This window comes from Euprymna scolopes, chromosome 36, assembly GCF_053919585.1.
Source record: "Euprymna scolopes isolate OS-2025 chromosome 36, ASM5391958v1, whole genome shotgun sequence".
NCBI lineage: Eukaryota > Metazoa > Mollusca > Cephalopoda > Sepiida > Sepiolidae > Euprymna > Euprymna scolopes.
Genome location: NC_136517.1, coordinates 85,770,865 through 85,793,754, shown reverse-complemented (window position 1 = coordinate 85,793,754; position 22,890 = coordinate 85,770,865). Strand labels below are relative to the sequence as shown.

Below are 22,890 nucleotides of genomic sequence, written 5' to 3'. Positions count from 1 at the left end.
GTTATGGTTTCGATTCCAGCTGATGGCATCCAAGTCATTTTTTTTTTTTTTTTTAACTTTTAAAATCAGCACTATATATTAGGTACAATATAATATTCAATAGAAAATTGGCTCTCTAATAGTAAATAAATACGAAATTTGCAAGAATTAAAATATATTTAAGCATATTTTACGAACGGAAAAGCTCCCACCCACCCCTCGCTAGCTATAAAATAAACAAACAAAAACAACATAAATAAATGTTGGTATCTATGCAAAGAAGGTACCATGCTGAAATAATAAAGTTATTATTTAAAAACCCATGGGGACGGGATGGGTTGTAACTATTCTGTACTTTCACCTAACAATTTATTAAACAAAAGATGCCGTAAAACTTGGATTTAACTTGAAAATACTATTTTTTTTTTTTTTTTTTTTTTTTAAGCACGGCGCCTTCCTTGCATAAACGCCCAAATGTTAACGGTTTGTTTTCTACGCATCGCATCATGCTGTTTTTTAAGCTAAAAACGTATCTTTGTTTCCGCATATACTTTTTTTTGTACTAGTGCAGAGAGTGATCCGGACGTAAATAATAACGTTATTATTTAAAAAGCCATTCTTAACATGGGGGGGTACCTACTTCAACCTTACAATTGAATAAAAAAACATATCATAAAACTTTAAACTTGGAAATACGATTTAAAAATAGCGCGGATCACTCTCTGCACAAGCACCAATTTTTTTTTTTTTTACATTTAATCTTTTATGAATTTAAATTTTAAATAATTTTTTTTTTAATACGTGTAGCTGGTTTTTGCGTGTGAACATGTGAGTTTTTTTAGCCACGCACCAAAAACTTTCAACAAGTGCGCGCGTGCGGGTTTGTGATTTTTTTTTTTTTTAAATTATCGACTAACAAAAATAATTGGTATTATTATACAAACACCGTGACAGCGAATTAGTAAAATCTTTTACGTAGTATTCTGTTACGTTTCGGTGTGCTGAACACGAATCTGAAAACTGGGTTAGGGTTAGGGTTAGGGTACATTTTTTTCTACTAATTCGCTGTCACGGTATTTGTATAAATTTACCAAATAATTAAATTTAAAATTATAAATATCAATTTAAAAAAATTTTTTTTTTTTTAATTGTCGTTACAACAATTCCTTCATAATTAAAAAAGAAAAAAGAAAAATCACAGGAATACAATTATCACCGTTCGTAAAACATTTTTAAAAACGCTAACGTTTAACAACAAAAACAAAACTAATGTTAAACTTTTAAAAAGATAATGTCCATCAAATTTTACCTGCGATCTTTATTCCCAACAATCCGCAACCGATGACTGCCACCTTCATGTTTGCGCCTTTAATAAAATTAAAAATGAGTGTCAATAATTATTTCATCGACAGTAAAATCAATTTAAAACAATTCGACATTTTTTTTGGATACATTAAAAAAAGTAAACATTAAACACTAACAGTTTAACACAATACATACGATTTCCTGTTTTCGTGTTTCAACAAAAATATCTTTTAAGTTTAGAAATTTACAATTTACTCTCAATCATTATTCTTTTTTATATATGTCGGATTTATTTGTAAACTGAATGTAAACAAAAAGAAATTAAATTTATCTAAACTTTTTGTTTCATAAACGTAGATCAGTTGTTGCTAAAGAAGCCATTTTATTATCAGCCTCGTTCTCGTTCTGATTGAACGGCTTTTCTTTTTTTTTTTTAATTAAATAATTTCGTCGTGCACTTAGGAACTAACTAGCTCTCTCTCTACTCGGCGTTGCCCGGGAATCTTTTTTTTTTTTTTTTTTTTTGTACTTCCTGCTTGTTCCGATTTACTTTCTTTTTTCCTTTTTTTTTTTTAAATTATGCATCTATTTAGCGTTTTTTGGGTTTTTTTTAAACTATGTCCTTATTTATGATAAATTTTTTACCTGGTTTCCACCTTAACATTTTTCTTTAAAATAACTTTTGAAGATTTATGGGTATGCTGAAAACGAATATCACATTCAAATTTTCCGCAAATAAGTAGGTCTCCGGAAATTAAGCAATGCCATTTCTTATGTTATTGCTGGTGGCCATGTTGGTGCGCACACTTGCAAGTAGTTTCTCGGCTTGCGTTTACACGCACAAGCATTTTCAGCATACCTTAAAACCTATAAAAGTCGTAATTTTAAAGGAAAATGTTAGGGTCGAAACCAGGTATAAATTTACCTTATTTATTTTGCGTTTTTTTAATTATATCCTTTAGGTACCTCCAACGCGCGCACCATTTAACCTCCCCTCTATAACGATGTAACTGTAATTTAATTTAATATAATCATACTAACTTTTGTACCATTTAAAAGAAACTTCAAATAAACTGCTAATATTTTTTTTTAAATTTTACAGCATACGAAAATAATGAAAATGCGAGATTAAAATTTTGTTTGCATTATATACGCCTTAAAACTACATTCCTATGTAGTGATCATTTTGAAACCGTAAACTTACCCATGTTTAAAAAATGTAGTTAGTTCAGTGTTTTTTTTTTTTGTGATAGTCCAGCAAAAGGGGAAGACTATTGACTCGAGCTCAGACGAGCACTTGCCATGGTCCTCATCTTCCTTGGTTTGTAAACGACACATCACACTGGAGACTATTGTGAATTGACTTGACTTTATGAGCACCTCTCGATCGTCACTATTCATTTTTTTTTTTTTTTTTTTTTTAATTCAATTTTCACCCCAAACAAGGCACAGTGCCACTTTGAAGCAGGGGGCTACTATTAGGGACTTAATTAGCGGGGTCATTATGAAGGGAGAGGAGTAGAAAGATGTTTGTTAACATTCACTTGAACTTCTGCATATCATTGCAGTTGGGAAAGCAGAATCCCGGAAGGGAGTTCCAAAGACCCGCAGTTCTGGGGAAGAAACTATTGGAGTAAAAGGCTTTCTTGCACCTAGGGATCTCTACTGTAAAGGGATGAGACTTAGTAGCTTGTCGGGTTTGTCGGGGGTAGTTACGTCGGGGAGGTACAAGTGTTTGCAGTTCGTCAGAGCATTCACCATTAAAGTATTTGTAGAACAGGCAGAGGGATGCAACATCTCGTCGATGGGACAGAGGCTGAAGCCTAGATGACAGTTCAGGACCTATCAGGTTGGCGACTCTCTTTTGAACCCTGTCCAGGAGCGAGAGACAAGCAGCAGATGCACCAGCCCAGATGTGACAACAGTACTCCATACATGGGCGAATGGTTGCCTTATAGAGGTATAGGATACTGTCAGGCATAAATAGTTTTCTAGCACGGTAGAGGGAGCCAACCTTCCTTGCAGCAGCCTTGGCAATGCTCTCAATGTATCTATTCCAGTTCATATTCCCTGTAAACGTTAGGCCGAGGAGTTTAAAAGAAGTACTTTCAGGCAATGTGTTCTTGGCCATTGCTATTGGTGGTAGAGAAGGTTTCTTGTAGTTATTGAAGGAAACAAGCTTCATGAAAGAACCTTGAGCCTCCTCTTAACCTACCAAGCCAGCCGAGTATTTCAAACACAAGTAATGCCAAGTTGGTAAAATAGAACGATGACAAGATGGCCGGCATCAGACATTCAAAGCGGTAATTGCTTAAGCCATGAAAGTAAAACAAAACACTTATTGGGTGGATTTCTATCAGTATTTTGTTTATTTTTCGAGTTTGGAGCCATTAGTGACACTGTGAAGACGCCATGTTGTTGTCGGTTCAACTTATTAACTCGAAACTACTTGTTTTTCAAACAGAATAAAAGCTTTGAAATATGTTAAACTACATAAAATTTATCCAGGTAGGTAGAAGAGTAACCTGTCTTGCTTTTGGTAACATTTATTTGGGTACTTGTATAGTTGTATAGTTTAATCAAGGCACTAAAGAATGAAAATATCGAAAAAAAAAAAAAAAAAGTTACATTATACGTATCCGTTATGGAATGAAGTTCTCCGGAAAAAAATTTCACTTAATTTCATCACATAGTTTGTTTGTTTGTTTTTTACAGCAAAAAATAAAAACAATTTAATATGATATTGAGCAAAAGGTTCGACTTTTAGGAATTAAAGATGGGGAAGAAGTGTCGGCGCTTTAAACTGAGTTATCTCCCCCGTGGCAGGTTCCAAAAATTCAAAGATAGCTACCTTCAACACGCTGTTATAAAAACGTGTTTACTCCGCTGTAAATAAAAAAATAAAAAATAAAAAAAAAATAATCTAACCGATCAAATTAAATTAAATTTTTTTCGGCGATCTTCAGTCCAAAACGGATATGTACAATATAACCTTTTTTTCGGTATTTTCATTTTTTAATGCCTTGATTAAACTCTACAAGTACCTTTATTTGTTATATATTTGATTTTTTTTTTTTTTTTCTAATTTTTTTATTTGTTGACTTCTCTGCCACTGAGAGTAAGAAGAAGGCCTGTTAACTGAAAAATGTCTGCAGGCAATGTAGGTAAGATTTGCCAAACTGTCAGTACTATATGAGGGCCATTTGAAAAAGAGCAATAAAACATTTTTAAAAAGAAAAAGGAACATAGTTCGATTAATACTTAAACTGAACTTTATTCAATATAAAATATAAATATTATCTAATGTAAAATTTAGTAATTTTAAAGCAATATACAATTTAATACTGATAAAACCGAATATTGAATTTAGGGAACAAACAATTAAAGAAACATTAAACAAATATTTTTTGGCCTTTGGAACAAGATCACAGTGTAGTATCTGTTTTGATGCTACACTTTACCTTTTCTGTCCTTGGTCGGTGGAGGAGAAATCTTTCATGACTGAGATTATTTTTGTTCCTATCCAGAGTGCCCCTTATTGAGAAGCTGGATTTTGCCCACAAGATGATATGTTGAAATATTTAAATAACTATTACTTTAAATACAGAAATTATATTTAAAGTTTTGGTTTTCTGTTCTTCTATGTCCATTTTTTCCCCACTATTTTTCATCAAAATGTGTAGCGTATTAGTTGTCTCACAGGCCATCATCAGTGATTGCTCACTGGCAGTAACCTGTGGTGTTTCCTGGAGACCAAGTGACAACAAGTCTCCCCAGATTTCCAGTGTTCTCCACCTCTTGACCACTTGTGCAGATGATTGCATGTTGTCGCAACAGCCGTTGTTACTGATTTCTCGTTGGCATCGGTCATTGGTGTTTCCTGGGGTTTGGGTAACAAAATGCCTTCTCAAGGTACCAGATTTGAACTGCACACTTCCAGTGGAGATTTGGTTAGTACTCTCGCAACTCGGCCTTTCCATCCTCCCTGACCCTTCACAACTAGTTTGTGTGGTGCCAGTTGATGTCATCTACACCAGTTTTTTTTATTATTATTACTATTATCATTATGATAATAATAAGGGTGCTTGTGCAGTGTACGCACATGTATTTTAAATAGTATTTCCAAGTTAAATGAAATTTTGGGTTTGTATTACTGTACACATAGATTCAAAAAAGTGGTCAAAAATCAAATATATAAGAAATAAATGTTATCAAAGGCAAGATAAGTTACTCTTCTACTTATTTGGAAAGGTTTTTAGTGGTTTTACTCACTTTAAAATGTACAATCGCTTCGAAAATCATACAATGTTTATCAATATATTTTAAAAAGAAAAATGTCGGCATGCTCGCTATTGAACTCAGTAAGTTTGGGAAAATGAGTTATAACAAACAAATTATACAAAATACTGTTAGAAACCCACCGAATATATGTCCGTCCATGTCGCGGTAACATATATTGAGTGAGTTTCTAACAGTATTTTGTATAATTTTTTTGTTTAAACTTATTTTCCGAAACTTACCGTGTGCAACAGCAAGCATGCCGCCATTTGCATTTTTCCAATACATCGGTAAACACTGTATGTTTTTTTAGCCGAATAAACACTTTACATTAAATAAAAACACTAGAAATTTATCCAGTTTGGTAGAAAAGTAACTTATCTTGCCTTTGATAACATGTATTTATTATATATTTGTTTTTTGACAACTTTTTCGAATTTATGTGTATAGTAAAACAAACCCGTCATGTAAATTATTTACGGTTAAAATGTTATAAAAACCAAAAACTTGAAGTTTTAAATATATTTCAAAGAAATAAATTACGCCTGGTGCTAAAATATTGAAACTTCATCGATTGTAAAAAAAAAAATAAATAAATAAATAAATAAATAAATTTAAAAAAAAACTGCCATGAAAAATGCTAACTTTAAAATACTTGGAAATACCCGGTGAAAAGTTTTATTTATTATTAAAAGAACGGACTGAAAAATATTATATAAAAATTGGGTACTTTTACAGTTTAATCAAGACATTAAAAACTGAAAATATCGAAAAAAAAAAAAGGTTATATTGTATATATCCGTTTTGGACTGAAGATCTCCGGAAAAAAATTCATTTAATTTAATCGAATAGTTTTTTTTGATAGCAGAAAAACACGTTCTTTTTTAATGTCTTGATTAAACTGTACAAGTACCAAAAATTGTTTGTTTTGCATTAAAAAAAAATAAATAAAATGAAATATTCGACTTTCTCCGGTAGAAATTAAAGTTCAAAAAACGAGCGCACTTACTATATTTTGTTAGATTATAATTACCCTAATGTGCAACTTGTTCTTTCTCTTTAAAACATACATGCACAATCGTTAACACAGACATTTTTTTATGCCTGTTAGCGTGCCCACGTAGTTGAATACCGGAAACTATCTATACCTACAATTTGATTAGGAAGTGACGTTACGCTGTCATGTTCACTGGCCTACTCTCTCGGTGGTGGTGGCTAAATTCCCTCTATGAAAAAAAAATTAAAAAATTAAGTTAGGCAGAGTTATCTCCCTTAGATCATCAAGGTTTTTTTTTAATTTTTTTTTTTTTTAATGTGAATGAATTTGGTACTTGTACAGTTTAATCAAGACATTAAAAAATAAAAATATTAAAAAAGTTATACTGGATGTACTCGTTACGGAATAAAGTTTTCATTATAAAAAAAAAAAAAAAAAAAAAAAAAACGAAACAAGACTTTTTGATCAAATTAAATGCTTTTTTTTTTTTTTTTTTTTGTATGAAAACATGGTACTCTTGCATAATTTGACCCGAATTCTCGTGAATTCCTGTCAAGCATGGATCGGGCGAGACCGGCAATCATCGGTGTCAGCCGAGCGTCATAACAGACACAAACTAATGAGAAAAACAAAACAAACCGGAAAAAATACAAATGCAAATAATAAAAAATAACAAAACAAAAAAAAAAGCACCTTGAAAAATGAAAATATATTTATTTCATTTTAGTATTTTTTTTTTTTTTGTTGCTTTTTTGCTTTTTTCAAAATATTTAGCAACAGAAAGTTTTTTTTTTTTTTTTTTTTCTCCAAGAAAACATTTTTAACCGTATAATGGTTAGGTGTAAGTACAAGTTTTTGTTTTGTTTTCTTTTTTTGTAACCGCATTTTTTTTCTTGTTTTTTATTTTTATTTTCAAGACTTGTTGTTCGTTCAGTCATTTTTTTTTTTTTTTTGGTGGCATTGCCCATTTGTACATCTCCAGGAGAAACCATCCTTTACATACGATCTCTCAATATATGTTACCTGTTACCGTGACATAGGCTGACATATATTCGGTGGGTTTTTAACAGTATTTTTTATATATTTTTTTTTATTTTTAACTCGTTTTCCTAAACTTACCGCGTCAAAGAGAGAGTCGGGCGCCATTTTAAATTTTCCAATACATCGGTAAACACTGTTTTTCGAGCTGAATAAACATGTTACATTAAATAAAAACACAAAAAACGGTGCACCCAAAAAACTTATCCAGTTAGGTAGAAAAGTAATTTATCTTGCTTTTGATATAATTTATTTTTTATATATTTGTTTTTTGACGACTTTTTCGAATCTATATGTACAGTAATACAAACCCCAATTTTATTACAGAACTTAAGACCAACAATCGAATTTCTGAAAACGGAATAAATGAGATATTCTAATGGTCCCTATACTACAATTTAATCTGTATTTGTTGTTTGTTTTGTTGGATTTGTCTTCTTAAAACGTGGTTGATGACAGCATAGAGTAGAACTCTCGTATTATAGGAGAACAAAAAAGACTACCGTTACCATGGATACCGCGTGAACTTGCTCTGTTTTTATTTTGCATATCACTCTAAAAAAAAAAAATTTTTTTTTAAAGAAAGAAAAAAACATGAATGAAATAATTTTTAAACAACTGTAAAAAAAAAAAAAATGAATTATTTTATAAATTGACAGTTGGATTAAATTTTTTTTTTTTTAAATACATAAATTAATCATTTATGTATTTAATTTTTTTTTTCTTAAATCCAACTGTCAATTTATACTTTAAATTATTCGAATTACTGTTTTCATCTTGAATATTATTATTACAACATTTCGGCCGATGTAACCTCCAACGTTTTTTCAGGTGCGTCTTATCGAACTCTGAAATCTATGCGGAATTTTGAAGTGAACACTTTGTGTAACTCAAGGGGCTATATTGTTCTCGTTCCGTCATCCATGACCGTGTAAAAATCTTAAGTTATTATTAATTATATTCGTAGTGTCGTATACCGAACCTTCAACATCTAAAAAAAAAAAAAAAAAAAACATTGTTTATCTTTTTCCCACGGTTGGAAAATGTGACACAAGGTCGGTACATTAGAATTTGAAAAACCAACGCCCAAGAGGAAGGGCACTCTAGCTTTCAAAAAATGCCTGGGCAGCCCCGTCGGAATTCTCTAGTAGAGGCGCCACGAGCGATTAGTTATGAACTAACCTCTTCTCAAAAGGTTAGAAGCTAAAACCTGGGAGAGTGGATCTCCTAGAACTGCACAGGACAGGACTATACAGACCATACCTCAGCCAACAACGAAGACGCCACCTCAACACTGGCCGAGACTCAGGTGGCTGAAACTTCAATCTTTAAAGACTGTCAGCTAAAACTGGTTGTAACACAGCACTTTATCTGTTACGCCAATACAGAAGAGGCCCTGGACGAATGAAATGGCGAATGATGAAAAAAGGCGGAAAATATAAAATAATTTGATGAAAGATTAAAAAAAAAATTTTTTTTTAAAAAACAGATTGTTTTCGACTTGCCGGACTCAACCAACTTTCCCTTCGCACTGATTGTTAGGGTTGTTTGTGAATCGAGAAGTACGTTTAACTGTTATTGTTGTACCTATTTACAATGCCCCCCCCACACACACACGGGACAGAATTAGACACCAGGGTCGTTTTTAACGTGGAGAAAAGGTACAAAAATAAAAAATTGTCTCAGTCGTGAAGGACTGCTCCTCCACCGAAAGAGAACAAGAAATTGAAGTGCAGCATTTGGAGAACAGATACTACACTCTGATCTTGGCCAAAAAGCCAATATTCTAATTATAAACGTCAAGGTAAAAGTACAATCACTTTTTTTGTATCTTACAGATGTTCAGTCTTTTCTAAGCATACACTATCTATTAGAACTATCTCCGAACTATTTATTATTATTATTACTATTATTATTATTATTATTGCATTTTTTTTTACAAAAATACTAAATGATGTAAATATATATATCTATGTATTAATAGGATAGCTTGTTTGTTATTTATTTTGTGTGTCACGCTTACATCCGAGTGACTGTCGTTTAATTGTTATGGACTTCCATTTCTTGTAATAAATAATTTTACCAAGAATTCTTCAGAAGTTTTGGTTTCGGTTTCGATTATAGCTGAAGGCACTGAAGTTATATATATATATATATATAGTCATCCACATACAGTACTGTTTCGCTGTTTCACAGCTCATCAGTGCGGCTAGACAGGCAACTACCGCAAGCCAGAATTGAAACCCGACCGTCTGTACGACAGTCAAGGCTCCTAGCCACTACACTATTGGCGGCTGCTGCATGAGTCATGAGTTTAACAATGTTTTGACATCGTCCGAACTACCTCTGCTCGATTTGTGTACACAAAGAGCATTGCTTAAATGCTAATGGTAATTCGTGTATCACTTCCCAATATGCTCAACTCAAGATGAGGAGCATTATAGTCATCCACATACAGTACTGTTTCGCTGTTTCACAGCTCATCAGTGCGCGGTTTCAATTCAAGCTGATACACCCAAATTATATGGATATATTTTTTATTTTTGAAATCACAACTATAATAGTTGCTAGCTTAGATAAATACTTTTACAGCTTTAACAAAAGAGCTTTAATAATATCAGGGCGTCTCCATTTATGCTGAACATCCACAGAATGCCAACATTAATATATTACATATGAATGAGGCCCTGTGGAATCTCAAGTCCCGCTAGTGTATATAATATTATAATGAATATATTTTTTCAAATTTCTTATCCTCTAGTTCTACCCAGATCAGGCTGTCTGAAGATATTGGCTTGCTGACCTAAAATGCACCAAACATTTATGTTACTGTTGTTTGTCCTTTCTCTTTGCAAAACTCAATAGCCAAACACAAACACTTTAATTTTACTTTACAAAACAACCAAACCAAACACTTTGAATAAATATTTAGGGATATAAAGAAACTTTTTCCCCATTTTATCGAGTTGAATCTGAAAAGGGTTGATATGCCGTAAAACCAAACAACTAATCTAAACTCCATTGATATTTGGAGACGTGAAGAACTTGAAGCATAAAAACTCCTGGGCGGCGGTAAGGAGGAGTTCTTGTAACAAAGCCGCTAGCACCGTGTTAGCAGCAGCACCAGCAGCCATATGCAAATGACCAAGCTGGCTTCACAATATGACAGCAGATATAAAAAGGATATACGTGTAAAAATGAAGAGGTATTTGAGATTTGTTTGAGACAGAAATAGATGTGTTACACATGTAGCCTGTGAATGATAGAGAAAGACGTGTCCTAAACATAGCCAGACAAAGACAGAATACCACATGTTTGACACACCAGAGTTTCGTTAAGCACATTGGATTATGAGAAGACTTTTGAATGAAAGACAAGGCGTTATTCTGGAAGTACCTGTAAATAAATGTCTGTTGTTTCAATTTTAAAAAGTACCTGTAAATAAATGTCTGTTGTTTCAAATGAAAAAAAAATGAGTCAAATTCTTTCCTTGTCTTTGTTTCCTTGCAACTGTCTGCGTACAACATGTGGGGGCCCGAGTGTTGACATGTAACGACTACATAACAATTTTACACAAAAGAAAAACAAATTCATCTGAAAATGAAACATTTTCTCTAAAAAAGAAATATTTTGGCCATCAATTCTGAGACTGGCTAAAAAGTCAAACAATGGACGAAATAGATTCACAACAGATTGCAGCAGGGATTGCATCACTCCTGCGTCCTTCAAAACTCTACATGGATCTGCAGGAAGCGGCACAAGACAAATCCGTCAAGGGTAACTTCCGGATTTCCGATATTAAAAAGGGTCTCCTTCAAAGCATCCAGGATACAGAATTTGATCGACCCCTGAGAAATTACATTTTCAACCATCTTAGGAGCGGCGAGTGTCATCATTCGTTTCAGTTGAGTCGGGAACAAACCCCCAAAGAACCGATATCGTATTTGCTAAAAGCACAACAAAATTGGGAAACGCGAATAATGAAAAGTCTAAACAACATGTGTACCGAACTGAACATGCCCCTGTCGAGGAAACGATCAGAGAAGGGTGCGTCAGAATTGATGTCCCAGTGGACAGAGATCGGAATGCACGGACGAGAACCCACCAACATTCGACCTGTGTATGCACCAAAAGACTTCCTGGAAGCAATCGTTAACATACAAAGTCAGAACAATAACAATACAAGGGATGCTGGTCAATCTACAATGTGGGGCATCATACAGATGTCGCTCAAAGTTAAAGATCTCCAAGAACTTCGCTTGTTTTACAGTGAGCTCTCGGTTAATTACTGCCAAGTTGGAATCGACGATACGATAGATTCTCTCCATGGCTTTTTCTTTGCCGACCATATCAAGTTCGGTAAAAGAGTAATCACGGAAGGCCTATCTCCGCTCTCGCAGGAATACTCAAAAAGAGGCTGCCCAATTGGACTCCGAGCTCAACTTTGGTCTCAGATACTAGGAATAAATCTAGAGAATATCGATTATCTATATTACGAACAGCTTAAAAATTATGTGCTCAAACATGAATTGCTGACAGATAAATTATATTTTAAGGACATTAAGCTGACGGCAAGCAACGACGATCAGTATTTCGTCTTTGAGGATTTCCTCTACCAAATCCTTTTACCGTTTTCTCGTGACACGACTGTGCTGAATTGCATAAGCCAGACTAGCGGGACACCTCCGAAATCTTACATCCGCGGAAAGCTAGGCAACGAAGAATACATGGTGTTATTTCCTCCCAGTGGAGTGATCCCGTTCCACGGGTTTTCAATGTATGTTGTACCCCTCTGCTATCTTTACAACGATCCAGTAACGCTTTACTATATCTTCCGGAAAATGTACACCCGCTTCTTTTTCCGGCTGCACGTGATTTCTTCGCACGAAGAAGGCATCGTGAGCCTCTGCTTGCTATTTGAGAATCTCCTTCAGACGCTCGAACCCGAACTCTTCTTCCATTTGAAGCGACACGCGATCCAACCGCTAAGAATTGCCTTCAAGTGGCTGATTCGAGCCTTCTCTGGTTTCCTGGCTAGCGACCAGGTCCTGCTACTTTGGGACCGGATTCTGGCGTTCAACTCTCTACAGGTTCTATCGATTCTGGCGGCGGCCATTTTTTCCTTTCGGAAAAGCAGCCTTCTCAAAGTGCAGACTTTTGTGGCGGCTGAAAGTGTTTTTGCCGATCTAATGACGTTGCAAGTGATCCCTCTTATCCAGTTGGTCTTGTTCTCAAAATGACGTGGCAGTTCCTTCATTATTTTGTGCGGGTCAATATTATTAGCAAATAAAATACACTGTACTTAAAAATAAAAAAACTCTTAAACGAAAAAAATAATTTTTAGCAAATGCAGTAAATTGAGTGTCGGTAGAGAATTTAAAGTGAGTGTTGTCATTCGTTGCAGTTTAGTCGGGAACAAATCCCCAAAGAACCGATATCGTATTTGCTAAAAGCACAACAAAATTGGGAAACGCGAATAATTAAAAGTCTAAACAACATGTGCACCGAACTGAACATGCCCCTGTCGAGGAAGCGATCAGAGAAGGGTGCGTCAGAATGGATATCCCAGTGAAAAGAGATAGGAACACACTTGATTTAAATTCTCTATAGACCTGTATACTTTTTCAGTTTATTTACTCGCATTCGTCCCAAACAAGGCATGTTGTCACCTGGACGTAAGGAACTACAATTTCGGATCATTTTAATTAACAGAGTTTAAATTGAATTTCTTATATATCTACATATAATGATAGATGTATTGAGACACAGGAATGGGTATGTTTGATCTGGCAGAACGGTGGTTCATAAACGTGGTCTGCGTTCGCGCCTGGTCCACAAAGTATGGAAATAAAAAAATTAAGAAAAAAAACGTTTATAAGTGTTTTTGATATAGATGTACATAATAATACTTTGATAAGTATGTTTTAACTTAAATAGGGATGGTATAATAAAATTGTGGGGTCTGCGTTCGCGCCTGGCCTCCATAGAATGGAAATAGGCACAAACTTTAATAAGGACTTTTCATATCTATCTGCATAAGTATACTTTGATAATTATGTTTCAGATTGAAGAAATATGGTATAATAAAATTATGGGGTGTTCGTTCGCACCTGACATCCATAGAATGGAAATATGTCACAAAGTTTAACAAGGTTTTTTAATATAGATCCACAAAATATTGTGATAAGTGTTTCAGTGTGAACAGGTATGGTATAATAAATTATGAGGTTTATCTATTTTATTTTTACTTTCATCATATTTGATTTGGTTTTGATACCCCCAAATTCGAAGCTATCTCTTTACAACCCTTCCTTTTCATAAGCTATCATACTTTCATAAATCAGAGTCCATTTTCTGTAGGCTGTTTTTGAACCCAGTCAACGACAGGTACTTTTGCTTTATATATATATATATATATATATATATAGTTTTAAATATAATAGGCGGAAGTCTCTCGAGAGCTCTTTCAGCTATCATCTCATCAGGAGAAAATCGATAGCGTAAAAATAATACTATGTCGAAAGTAAAGAATTCTGATGAGGAACTATTGAATGTGCCAAAAATTACGGGGACACTAAAATAAAATTTGTTAACGTTTAAAAACGATCGCTTTCTCACTACAATTTATAGGAAGCCGACAGTTACTGGCCTATATGTGAACTGGTTGTCTTTTGTACCAAAATCACGTAAGGTCGGCTTAATTAATACTTTGTTACATAGAGCCCTGATGATTTGTTCAACTAACAGACTGGACGCAGAACTCAATAAGATCAGGGAAATATTCATCAATAATGGTTATCCTGTTGTCCTTATTGATGACTGTATTTTCAAAAAGGTTGCAGATTTTAAATCCCCTAAAAAGTTTGGACCTTTGAAATGCCCGGTTTATTTAAAATTACCGTGGATTGGGGAAAAGAGTAACAGACTTTCCAAACAGATTCGCAGAAGTATTTATGACTGCTTTTATTCTGTGTCCTTGCATTTGGTATATACTACGAGACCTGCATTTCCTTCTTTTCGCAAGGATAGTTTGCCTTACATCCAAAATAGCAATATTGTATATCAATTCAAATGCCAGTGCGATGCTGGTTATGTTGGGCGAACATCCTTGCATCTTTTGACTCATATAAACCAGCATGTTCCATCAAAGATCAGACAAGGGAGGATGGGGTCTGGTAGTCTCCCTCCTTCTGCAGCCTTGGACACTGCTATTGGCCAGCATTTGGTTGACAACCCGTGCTGTGCTGATAGATATAAAATTGAATGGTTCGAGGTGCTACATAGAGCGGACTCCAGAAACCATTTAAAAATTTTTGAGTCTGTCTCTATTTCGGTGCGGAAACCTTCTTTGTGTCGGCAGAAAGAAACATCTAACACATTGTTTCTCTTTGGGGAACTGTGAATCTTTTCTCCCGTTTTTTCCCCCTCGTTGTGCCATTATTTTAATCGTTTTTTTAAATGTTAATAAACTTTATTTTAGTGTCCCCGTAATTTTTTGCACATTCAATAGTTCCCCATCAGAATTCTTTACTTTTGACATAGTATTATTTTTACGCTATTGATTTTCTCCTGATGAGATGATAGCTGAAAGAGCTCTCGAGAGACTTCCGCCCATTATATTTAAAACTTTATTTAAATTCTGTACCTGTAAACATTTATATATATATATATATTAGTGATGGGACGATTCCAATATTTTTCTCTGATTCCGATAAAATTCTCAATTCTGTACTAAATTCCCGATTCCAATACAATCACTGATTCCGATTCTTTATAAATTTAACTAATTTAATTTGACTATAAAGTTGTTATTTTTTCTGGATTACCATAACAACTTATATCAAATGTGAATATATTTTCTCATATATATAAATATATATATACATATCAGAAATTCAATTTGAACTTTGTAAATTAAATTTTCAACAACTTATTATTTGACAATGAATACAAGTTGAAAAGTTAAAATTTTCCTTATTCCATGGAGTTTCAAAGAATGGCTCTTATCCTTGTCAAATAATAAATAGTTTAAGATTCTAATTTACAGAGTATATATATATATATATATATATATATCTTCTATAATATAAAGCTGAACGTCTGTGTGTGTGTGTGTGTGTGTGTGTGTGTGGTCACAAATAGGCTCCTTTATAGTTGACTATTATAATAAACTGATTACATATAATGATAGAAGATGTATCGAGGATCCGGAATGGGTATGTTTGATCTGGCATAATGATGATTCATTAAAATTGTGCGGTCTGCATACGCGCCTGGTCCACAAAGTATGGAAATAAAAAATTTAAACATTAAAAAAAAATCGTTTACAAGTGTTTTTGATATAGATGTACATAATAATACTTTGATAAGTATGTTTTAACTTAAATAGGGATGGTATAATAAAATTGTGGGGTCTGCGTTCACGCCTGGCCTCCATAGAATGGAAATAGGCACAAACTTTAATAAAGACTCTTCATATCTATCTGCGTAAGTATACTTTGATAATAATATTTCAGTTTGAAGAAATATGGTATAATAAAATTATGGTGTGTTCCAGAATATTCAAAAATAGCTACTCTTCAGACGGCGAAATATATTTGTTATACATATATGCGTACATTCATAATCCCTATTTTAAGGGATTAAACAGTTAGACTCACCTCTATACCATATATATATATATATATATATATATATTATATTATATATATATATTATATTATATATATATATATTATATTATATATATATATACATATTATATTATATATATATATATATACATATTATATTATATATATATAATATATTATATATATATATATTATATTATATATATATATTATATATATATATATTATATTATATATATATATATTATATATATATATATTATATATATATATATTATATTATATATATATATATTATATATATATATTATATTATATATATATATATTATATATATATATTATATTATAATTTAAAGGAGATTAGAATAATAGTCTAAAGAGCTAAGTGCATTTTAATGTAACAGTGAAATTACTAGTTTAATTAAAATACAGGAAATGCTCGTTGTAATTTAGATATATAATAAGCTCGATAGTTAAATGTCCTAGAGCTAATTCAATATTAAGTAAAGTGATTTTCAATTTAAAAATTTAAAAAGAATTTTTTAAATTTAAAAATCAAATTTTAATTAAATTAAAAATCAGTTTCATAAGAAGGAACAACAACAAAGTCAATTATCTGTACGATCGTTTCGGAAATCCGTGCTTTTTATTGTGGTATACATGAAGTTATGTAGAACAATTATATATAGTTTTTTTGGTAAGCACGGTCTCCTCATCAGCAAATTTAGGAGGATTTTTATTGAATTTAAAAGACACCATAAATAAACCTAGCATTAAAAGTAAGGCAGATGAATCTGAAAAAATTTGAAATAAAAGGTTTGGATTTAAAATTTATAAGAAAATTAATATAGGTTATAGATAGAAATGAGTAGAAAAAATATATATTTTTTGAATTTACATAATAAATTTGATTTAAAAATATATATAGAGATAGTTACCTTTTAGTTTTTCTTTTTTTGAAATCAGGAACTGTGTTTAAAGTAGTCATTTAGATGTTTGCTATAGCTTTTTATTTTATTGAATGATGAATTTTAAAAGGGTGACGCTCGTGCAGTAAATTGTTTCCGTTAGCGTATTTTGATTTAAATACGTTACAGTTAATATATATAGAGAGAATATTTATTTTGCAAGTTTTTAAGGGGAGATAATTTTCATGTATTATTGACTGTATTTATTATTTGATTTGCGGGTCTAAGGGAGGTAATTGGTCTAACTTTATTTAAAAAAAAAAAAAAAATTGTAATCTATTTTTACTAATGAGTAATTTTTAATGATTTAAGGTGGTTTATATTTATTAAATTTAAACCAACGTTTATGATTACATGTCAGAAGCTCGTGTCTTGAATTTACTAGTTTGGTTGTATTTTTTATATCTTCATATTTTAAAATTTTTAGGGTTTCTTTTGTACATAGTGCACAAAATTTATCTCCTGGTTTATATGATTTGCAAGTCTCAATTATTTGCCATTTTAAGTTGAAAGAAATATTGCTATTTTTTAGTTGCCAAATATATTGGACGATAATTTGATGGGTCAGTTCTTTCGCCAGAATTCTTGAATACTGGTACCACAGAAGCAGTTTTCCAACAGCCCGGAAAGCAAGCTTCATTAAGGCATTTGTTGTAGAGTTTGGAGAGAACTGGAGCTACTTCTGCAGAGCACTATTTTAATAGCACAGCTGGGATGAGATCAGGTCCACATGTTTTTGAAGTGTCAAGGTTTTTTATGATAGCATGCACCTGAGCAGGGGTGATTTTTAGATCATCTAGCGTGACGTCTGTCCGCAAAGGAAAGTCAGGTAGGGGGTGGTTGGAAGAGTCTAGTGTAGATTTTGAGGCAAACCCACTGGCAAGCATATTAGCCTTCTCAGTTGCTGAGCAAACAACCTCGTGATTGTTGGTTAATGGGGGAATTGTTGATTGCCCATTATTTACTACACTGTTGTAGATTTTCCAGAAGTCACAAGTTCCTAATTTTTGTGCTTCGATGCGTTTTTTAGTGGTTTCAGTAAATTCTCTCTTAGCTGTTGCTATTTCTTTCTTAACGTTATTTCTAGCTTCTATATATTTCTGTCTGTTTGAACTGGACTTATGTCGGTTAAATCAGCGGTATGCATGCTGCCTTTGAGCAATGGCAGTTGCGCAAGTAGAAGTAAACTATTGGGGAGAGTGGGGCTTGCTATAAAATTTCCATATGGCAACATGTGCTTCAATTGCCGTTTTGAACCATTCAGTGGTCTCATTTGCGCACTGTTCAGCAGGAAGAGAAAAAATATTTTCCCATGGTGCATCTCTGATAAGATCTCTGATGGCTTCCTAGTCACCCTTTTTATAATATCTCGTTGTTTTGAGCATTGACTCTTCAGTTTTGGCTCTAGAGTTTAGGGCGATTTCGACCATTATCACTGCATGATCAGTGTTCCCGAGTGGGCTGTCAGCATTTGTTATACAATCATCGGGAACTGATGTTGGAAACAGATCTAGAAGTGATGCGTGTTGTTCTTGCTGGTCAGAGAAATGAGTTGGAAACGTAACCATTTGTGATAGGGAGGGAGATATAGAGAAGTTATGTGTTGTGCTACCCGCTGCATCTGTGTAAGTAGAGAATACAAGCCAGTTTTTGTGGTGGACATTAAAGTCACCAAATACATGTACTTGTGTGCTAATGTCAAGGGAGAGTGCTGTGTCTCTGCTGTCAGAGACTTTGTTTATTATGGTGCAGTCCTGGGTCGAGGGAGAGCGGTAGAGAAAATAAATGTAGCTAATGCTATGTTGCATGTTTAGTCTAAAGCACATAAAGGCTTGATCGTCCGATTCTAGGTTTGTTTCTCTAGTCAAGGGGAGGGTGTTACGAATGTAGACTCCAAGTCCGTGCATATGTCTGTCAGAGTCCTTACAGCAGAGTAGGAGATAGGCAGGCATGCTAAAGTAGTTAGAGGAGATGGAGGAGTGTAGGTTAGTCTCACTTAGTGCTTAGATATCCGGGGTATTTGTGAGGAGAAATGCTTCAACATCAGCTAAATTAGTTCTAAGCCTACGGATGTTCGTGAATGCAAGCCTCAAGGGAGGAGGCAAGTTGGATTTGTTTGTCCCTAAGCCTGGTTTAAGCTTATTTTTTTTATTGTACTGTCATCATGTTTTGAAAGAGTTTCAGTTAGGTAAGGGGGAGCTGAACAAGAGGTTATGCAGAGTATCAGACATGCAACACAAGTAGACCATCAGCTGACCTTTCTTCAACTAGGATTGTGGCCTCAGGAAAGCCCATCAGGGATGAGTGCAGGGTCCCTTTCCATGCGTGACCTGGCACTACAAACATCCCGATATTATACAACTGTTGATGGAGCAGCCGCTCTAAGTGCTACCAAAGAGTTAGGGCACCTGTACTACCAGTCGGAAACAGCAGCCAGGAACTGTCAATCCGGTACCCTCAACCCATCAGAAGAAGGTCAACCCAATCTAATTGCACAGGCATATGTGGTACTCAAGCACTCCCAAGTGCCCAGTTTTTAGTGGTGGGATGTGTCGGGACTGGGGAAAATGGCGTTCGTTGCCCTAGACAAGAAACAAGATCTACCACTGAGTGTTTTTGTCGAATCACTGTGATAGCATCTCTGCACCTCACTAATAGGCAAAGAAGGAGTATGGAAGCCGGGCGATAGACAGAGCCTATCTACTCCTTAAGCAGTGTAGGCTTGCAGACCGGTAATTTGTTTGAGTCACCAGCTCTATGAAGGTTGTCATCCAAGACTGGAGAGGCCTCCCTCCCCTTAGGTTTAGTTTCAGAGTTTTCCTTCTCCTAGACAGATGATCTGGGAAGATCTACTGGGTCCATCAGCCCGGAGAGGGTTTGCTCCACGCCTGGGTCCTAATCCAGGTATTTCTGCGACCCCGCGTGGTTAGTTAATGTTACAGGGTTAGTTTGTAGAGGTTATATATCTAATGAATAGTTACGCTCCTCAAAGTGATTTTGGGACATTGTTATTTCATTGTTACTAATAAAACAATTTTTTTAAAAAAAAAGCTCACGCAGTGGAAGCAACTATGTGAGCAGGCTTGTTAGAAAGGTGTTAGTGTGGTTAAGACTTTTACGTTTAGATTTTTACATTTTTTTATTTTATTTATATGTTAGCTTAGGTACAGGATAACGTTTCAGTGTGAGTAGGTATTAGGAATTGAGCTAAGAATTTTGCCCAGTCACTATATATTTTAGATTACAGGAGGGTTAAGATGTAGGTGCAGTACAGTACGGGTGTAACTGGAGGTAAATTTTAAGTCCTGGCGTATTCCGTATGTATAATTAAGTAAATAGATATTTGGGCAAGTTTTCAGTAGATACGAATAGATAGAAGTTGTAAGTGTTAAGTGTGTTTCTACTATTGAAGGAAGATAATTTCAGTTTTCGTTTAAGAGTCATCGAGCGTTTTGCATAACAGGGAGTATCGGATTTGGTTTTGTATTAATCGTTGCAAAACCATCTAGTAAGAGGCAATTGTTATATAATGAACATTGCTTTGCATCTGAGTACATCTAAGTTCATTCGTGGGTAATAGACGTAATACTTTCGTTAATAGTAGACATGATTATACATAGATATGAGCATAAACTCATTCCCAGGCTCATATGCGTAATATTTTCATTAGTGGAGGTTTTTAATGGTTTGATGTGTACTTTTGTTTGCTCTACAATAGTATTCAGCACTTTCTTCAGGTTTTTATTAATTACGATTTCTACTATATATATATATATATATATATATATATATATATATATATATATATATATATATATACATATATATATATTTACAACAGAATTTGGATATGAAATTCAATATCCCTCTCATTTTGAACCAATATATAATTTCCCTTACTCTATGACTTTCAAAACTTAACTATGATTTTCTATGTTTATTGTATTTGGCTGGTAAGTACCAAACTGGATAAGAATGGAGTCTAATGCATGTCTTAAAGGTTGAAATGTATAGAGGTTTAGTGGTTACTGTTAGGCGGTTAGCATGTGAAGGTTAGGAGCTGGAAGCTAAGGATTCCACTACTAAGGCGTGTGTAATGTAGAGTTTTAGTGGCAGCTAGAGGGGGGAGCAGATTGTTAGCTTTCAAGGGACGGGGTTATTAACTTACAGAATACAGTAGAGTTTCATTAGGGTTTAGAGTTTCAAGTAATGTTTTAGCTTGGGAAACAGAACAAAAACAAAAACAAAATAAAATTCTTTTTTCTTCTTTTTCCCTATTTAGCATGCAGGTTAGATAAAGGCAGTCGTCTTGAAGGTAAAGAGAAACAATTATTACATGGTGATTCGGAATTCGTATTTATAAGCAGTCATTAAGGTCAGGGACAAAACATTGTATCTAATCAGAAAATAGTCCTAGTGACGCAGCTAAGATCACTGTAGATTTCAGTTACAAATATAGTAACAGTTATTTATAAGCTATATCCAGTGGTTTGGTAGAGATATCAACGAGGCCTCTTTATAAATGCAAGCGAGCATATGGTAATTGTAGATATTAAGTATATTACTTAAACAAAAATAAACATAAATAAAGTTTTTTTGACTTCTACGGTAGAAAAAATAAATCCACGTTTGTGCTAATTTCGGAAAATTTATCCTGCCTAAGTTATTTTTATCTCTAGCCTGCCTTTCTTCAGAGAGGAGAGAACGTGGTTGGTGTTTTGCTAGGTTTGTAGGAGGGAGGGGGGATTTAACACTAGGTAAGCCAAGGAAACAAAAATAAAACTAATAAATGCATATATAAATTATTAAAATACAAATAATTACAAATTACAAAATAAAATAAGAAATTTAAAAGAGAAGAAATAACAAAGTTAGCATTTTTAGGATGAGAATGGATTAGGATAACACTTATCTTGCCACGAGCACCACAATTCCAGCACCACGGATAACCGTATTTGGTGGAGGGGTGGAGTGATTTCTTTGACCGGATATTATACGTGTTTGTAACTATTTATAGGAGATACAAGCAACCATGTTTGCCCAGCTGGGCAATCTTGAGTCCTTGTATGGGACAAATATCCAGTAAATAAAACGTTGGTTAGTAAATCGTTATTTTTTTGCATTTTTTTTTTTTTTTTTTTTTTGCATTTCCATACACCAAACATGAATATAAATATTATTAAAACATCCGCTGGGTTATAAGCTTCATTTCGAACCGCCTGCCTGTCTCTCTCTCTCTCTCTCTCTCTCTCTCTCTCTCTCTCTCTCTCTTTCTCTCTCTTTCTCTCACTCACTCACACTCGAACTTACTAAGGGAGATAATAACTTCCGGTAAATACCGGAAACGTATCCAGTAAATAAAACGTTGTTTAGTAAATCGTTTTTTTGTTTTTTTTTGCATTTCCATACATCAAACAAGGATATAAACATCCGCTGGGTCATAAGCTTCATTTCGGGACCTTACTTGCCTGGGTGGGTTGTTTGTAGGCTGAGATAAACCACGTCACACACACACACTCACACACACACACACACACACACACACACACACACACAGTACAAAAATTTATAATGGGATAGCAAGACCATAGGGGAGACAACCAAGCAAAAAAGAAGAAGCCCTAAGCAGCAAAACTAAAGCTAGCCTGCCATGATACTATATATACAAATGTAGGTTAATTTTGGCATAT

General features: G+C 33.9%; 2 protein-coding genes across 3 annotated transcripts in view; one reads left to right on the top strand and one right to left on the bottom strand.

Moving 5' to 3' along the window:
- Positions 1-1,766, bottom strand: part of LOC145260659 (putative 3-hydroxybutyryl-CoA dehydrogenase) — a 72,378-nt gene extending 70,612 nt beyond the window's left edge. The window contains exons 1-2 of one of the 2 annotated variants that reach the window (XM_080119006.1): positions 1,461-1,766; positions 1,289-1,345 (exon numbers count right to left, since the gene is read on the bottom strand). In XM_080119006.1, coding sequence (XP_079975132.1) covers positions 1,289-1,337 — 49 coding nt within the window. In that variant the 5' untranslated portion in view covers positions 1,338-1,345; positions 1,461-1,766. The remainder of the gene's footprint in view (positions 1-1,288; positions 1,346-1,460) is intronic. The other variant, XM_080119007.1, reaches the window with a different exon arrangement.
- Positions 1,767-9,395: 7,629 nt separating this feature from the next.
- LOC145260658 (TBC1 domain family member 19-like) lies at positions 9,396-13,466 on the top strand. The gene has a single exon (XM_080119005.1). It carries the CDS (start codon positions 11,266-11,268, stop codon positions 12,835-12,837), a length of 1,572 nt encoding a protein of 523 aa, XP_079975131.1. The 5' UTR covers positions 9,396-11,265; the 3' UTR covers positions 12,838-13,466.
- Positions 13,467-22,890: the final 9,424 nt, after the last annotated feature.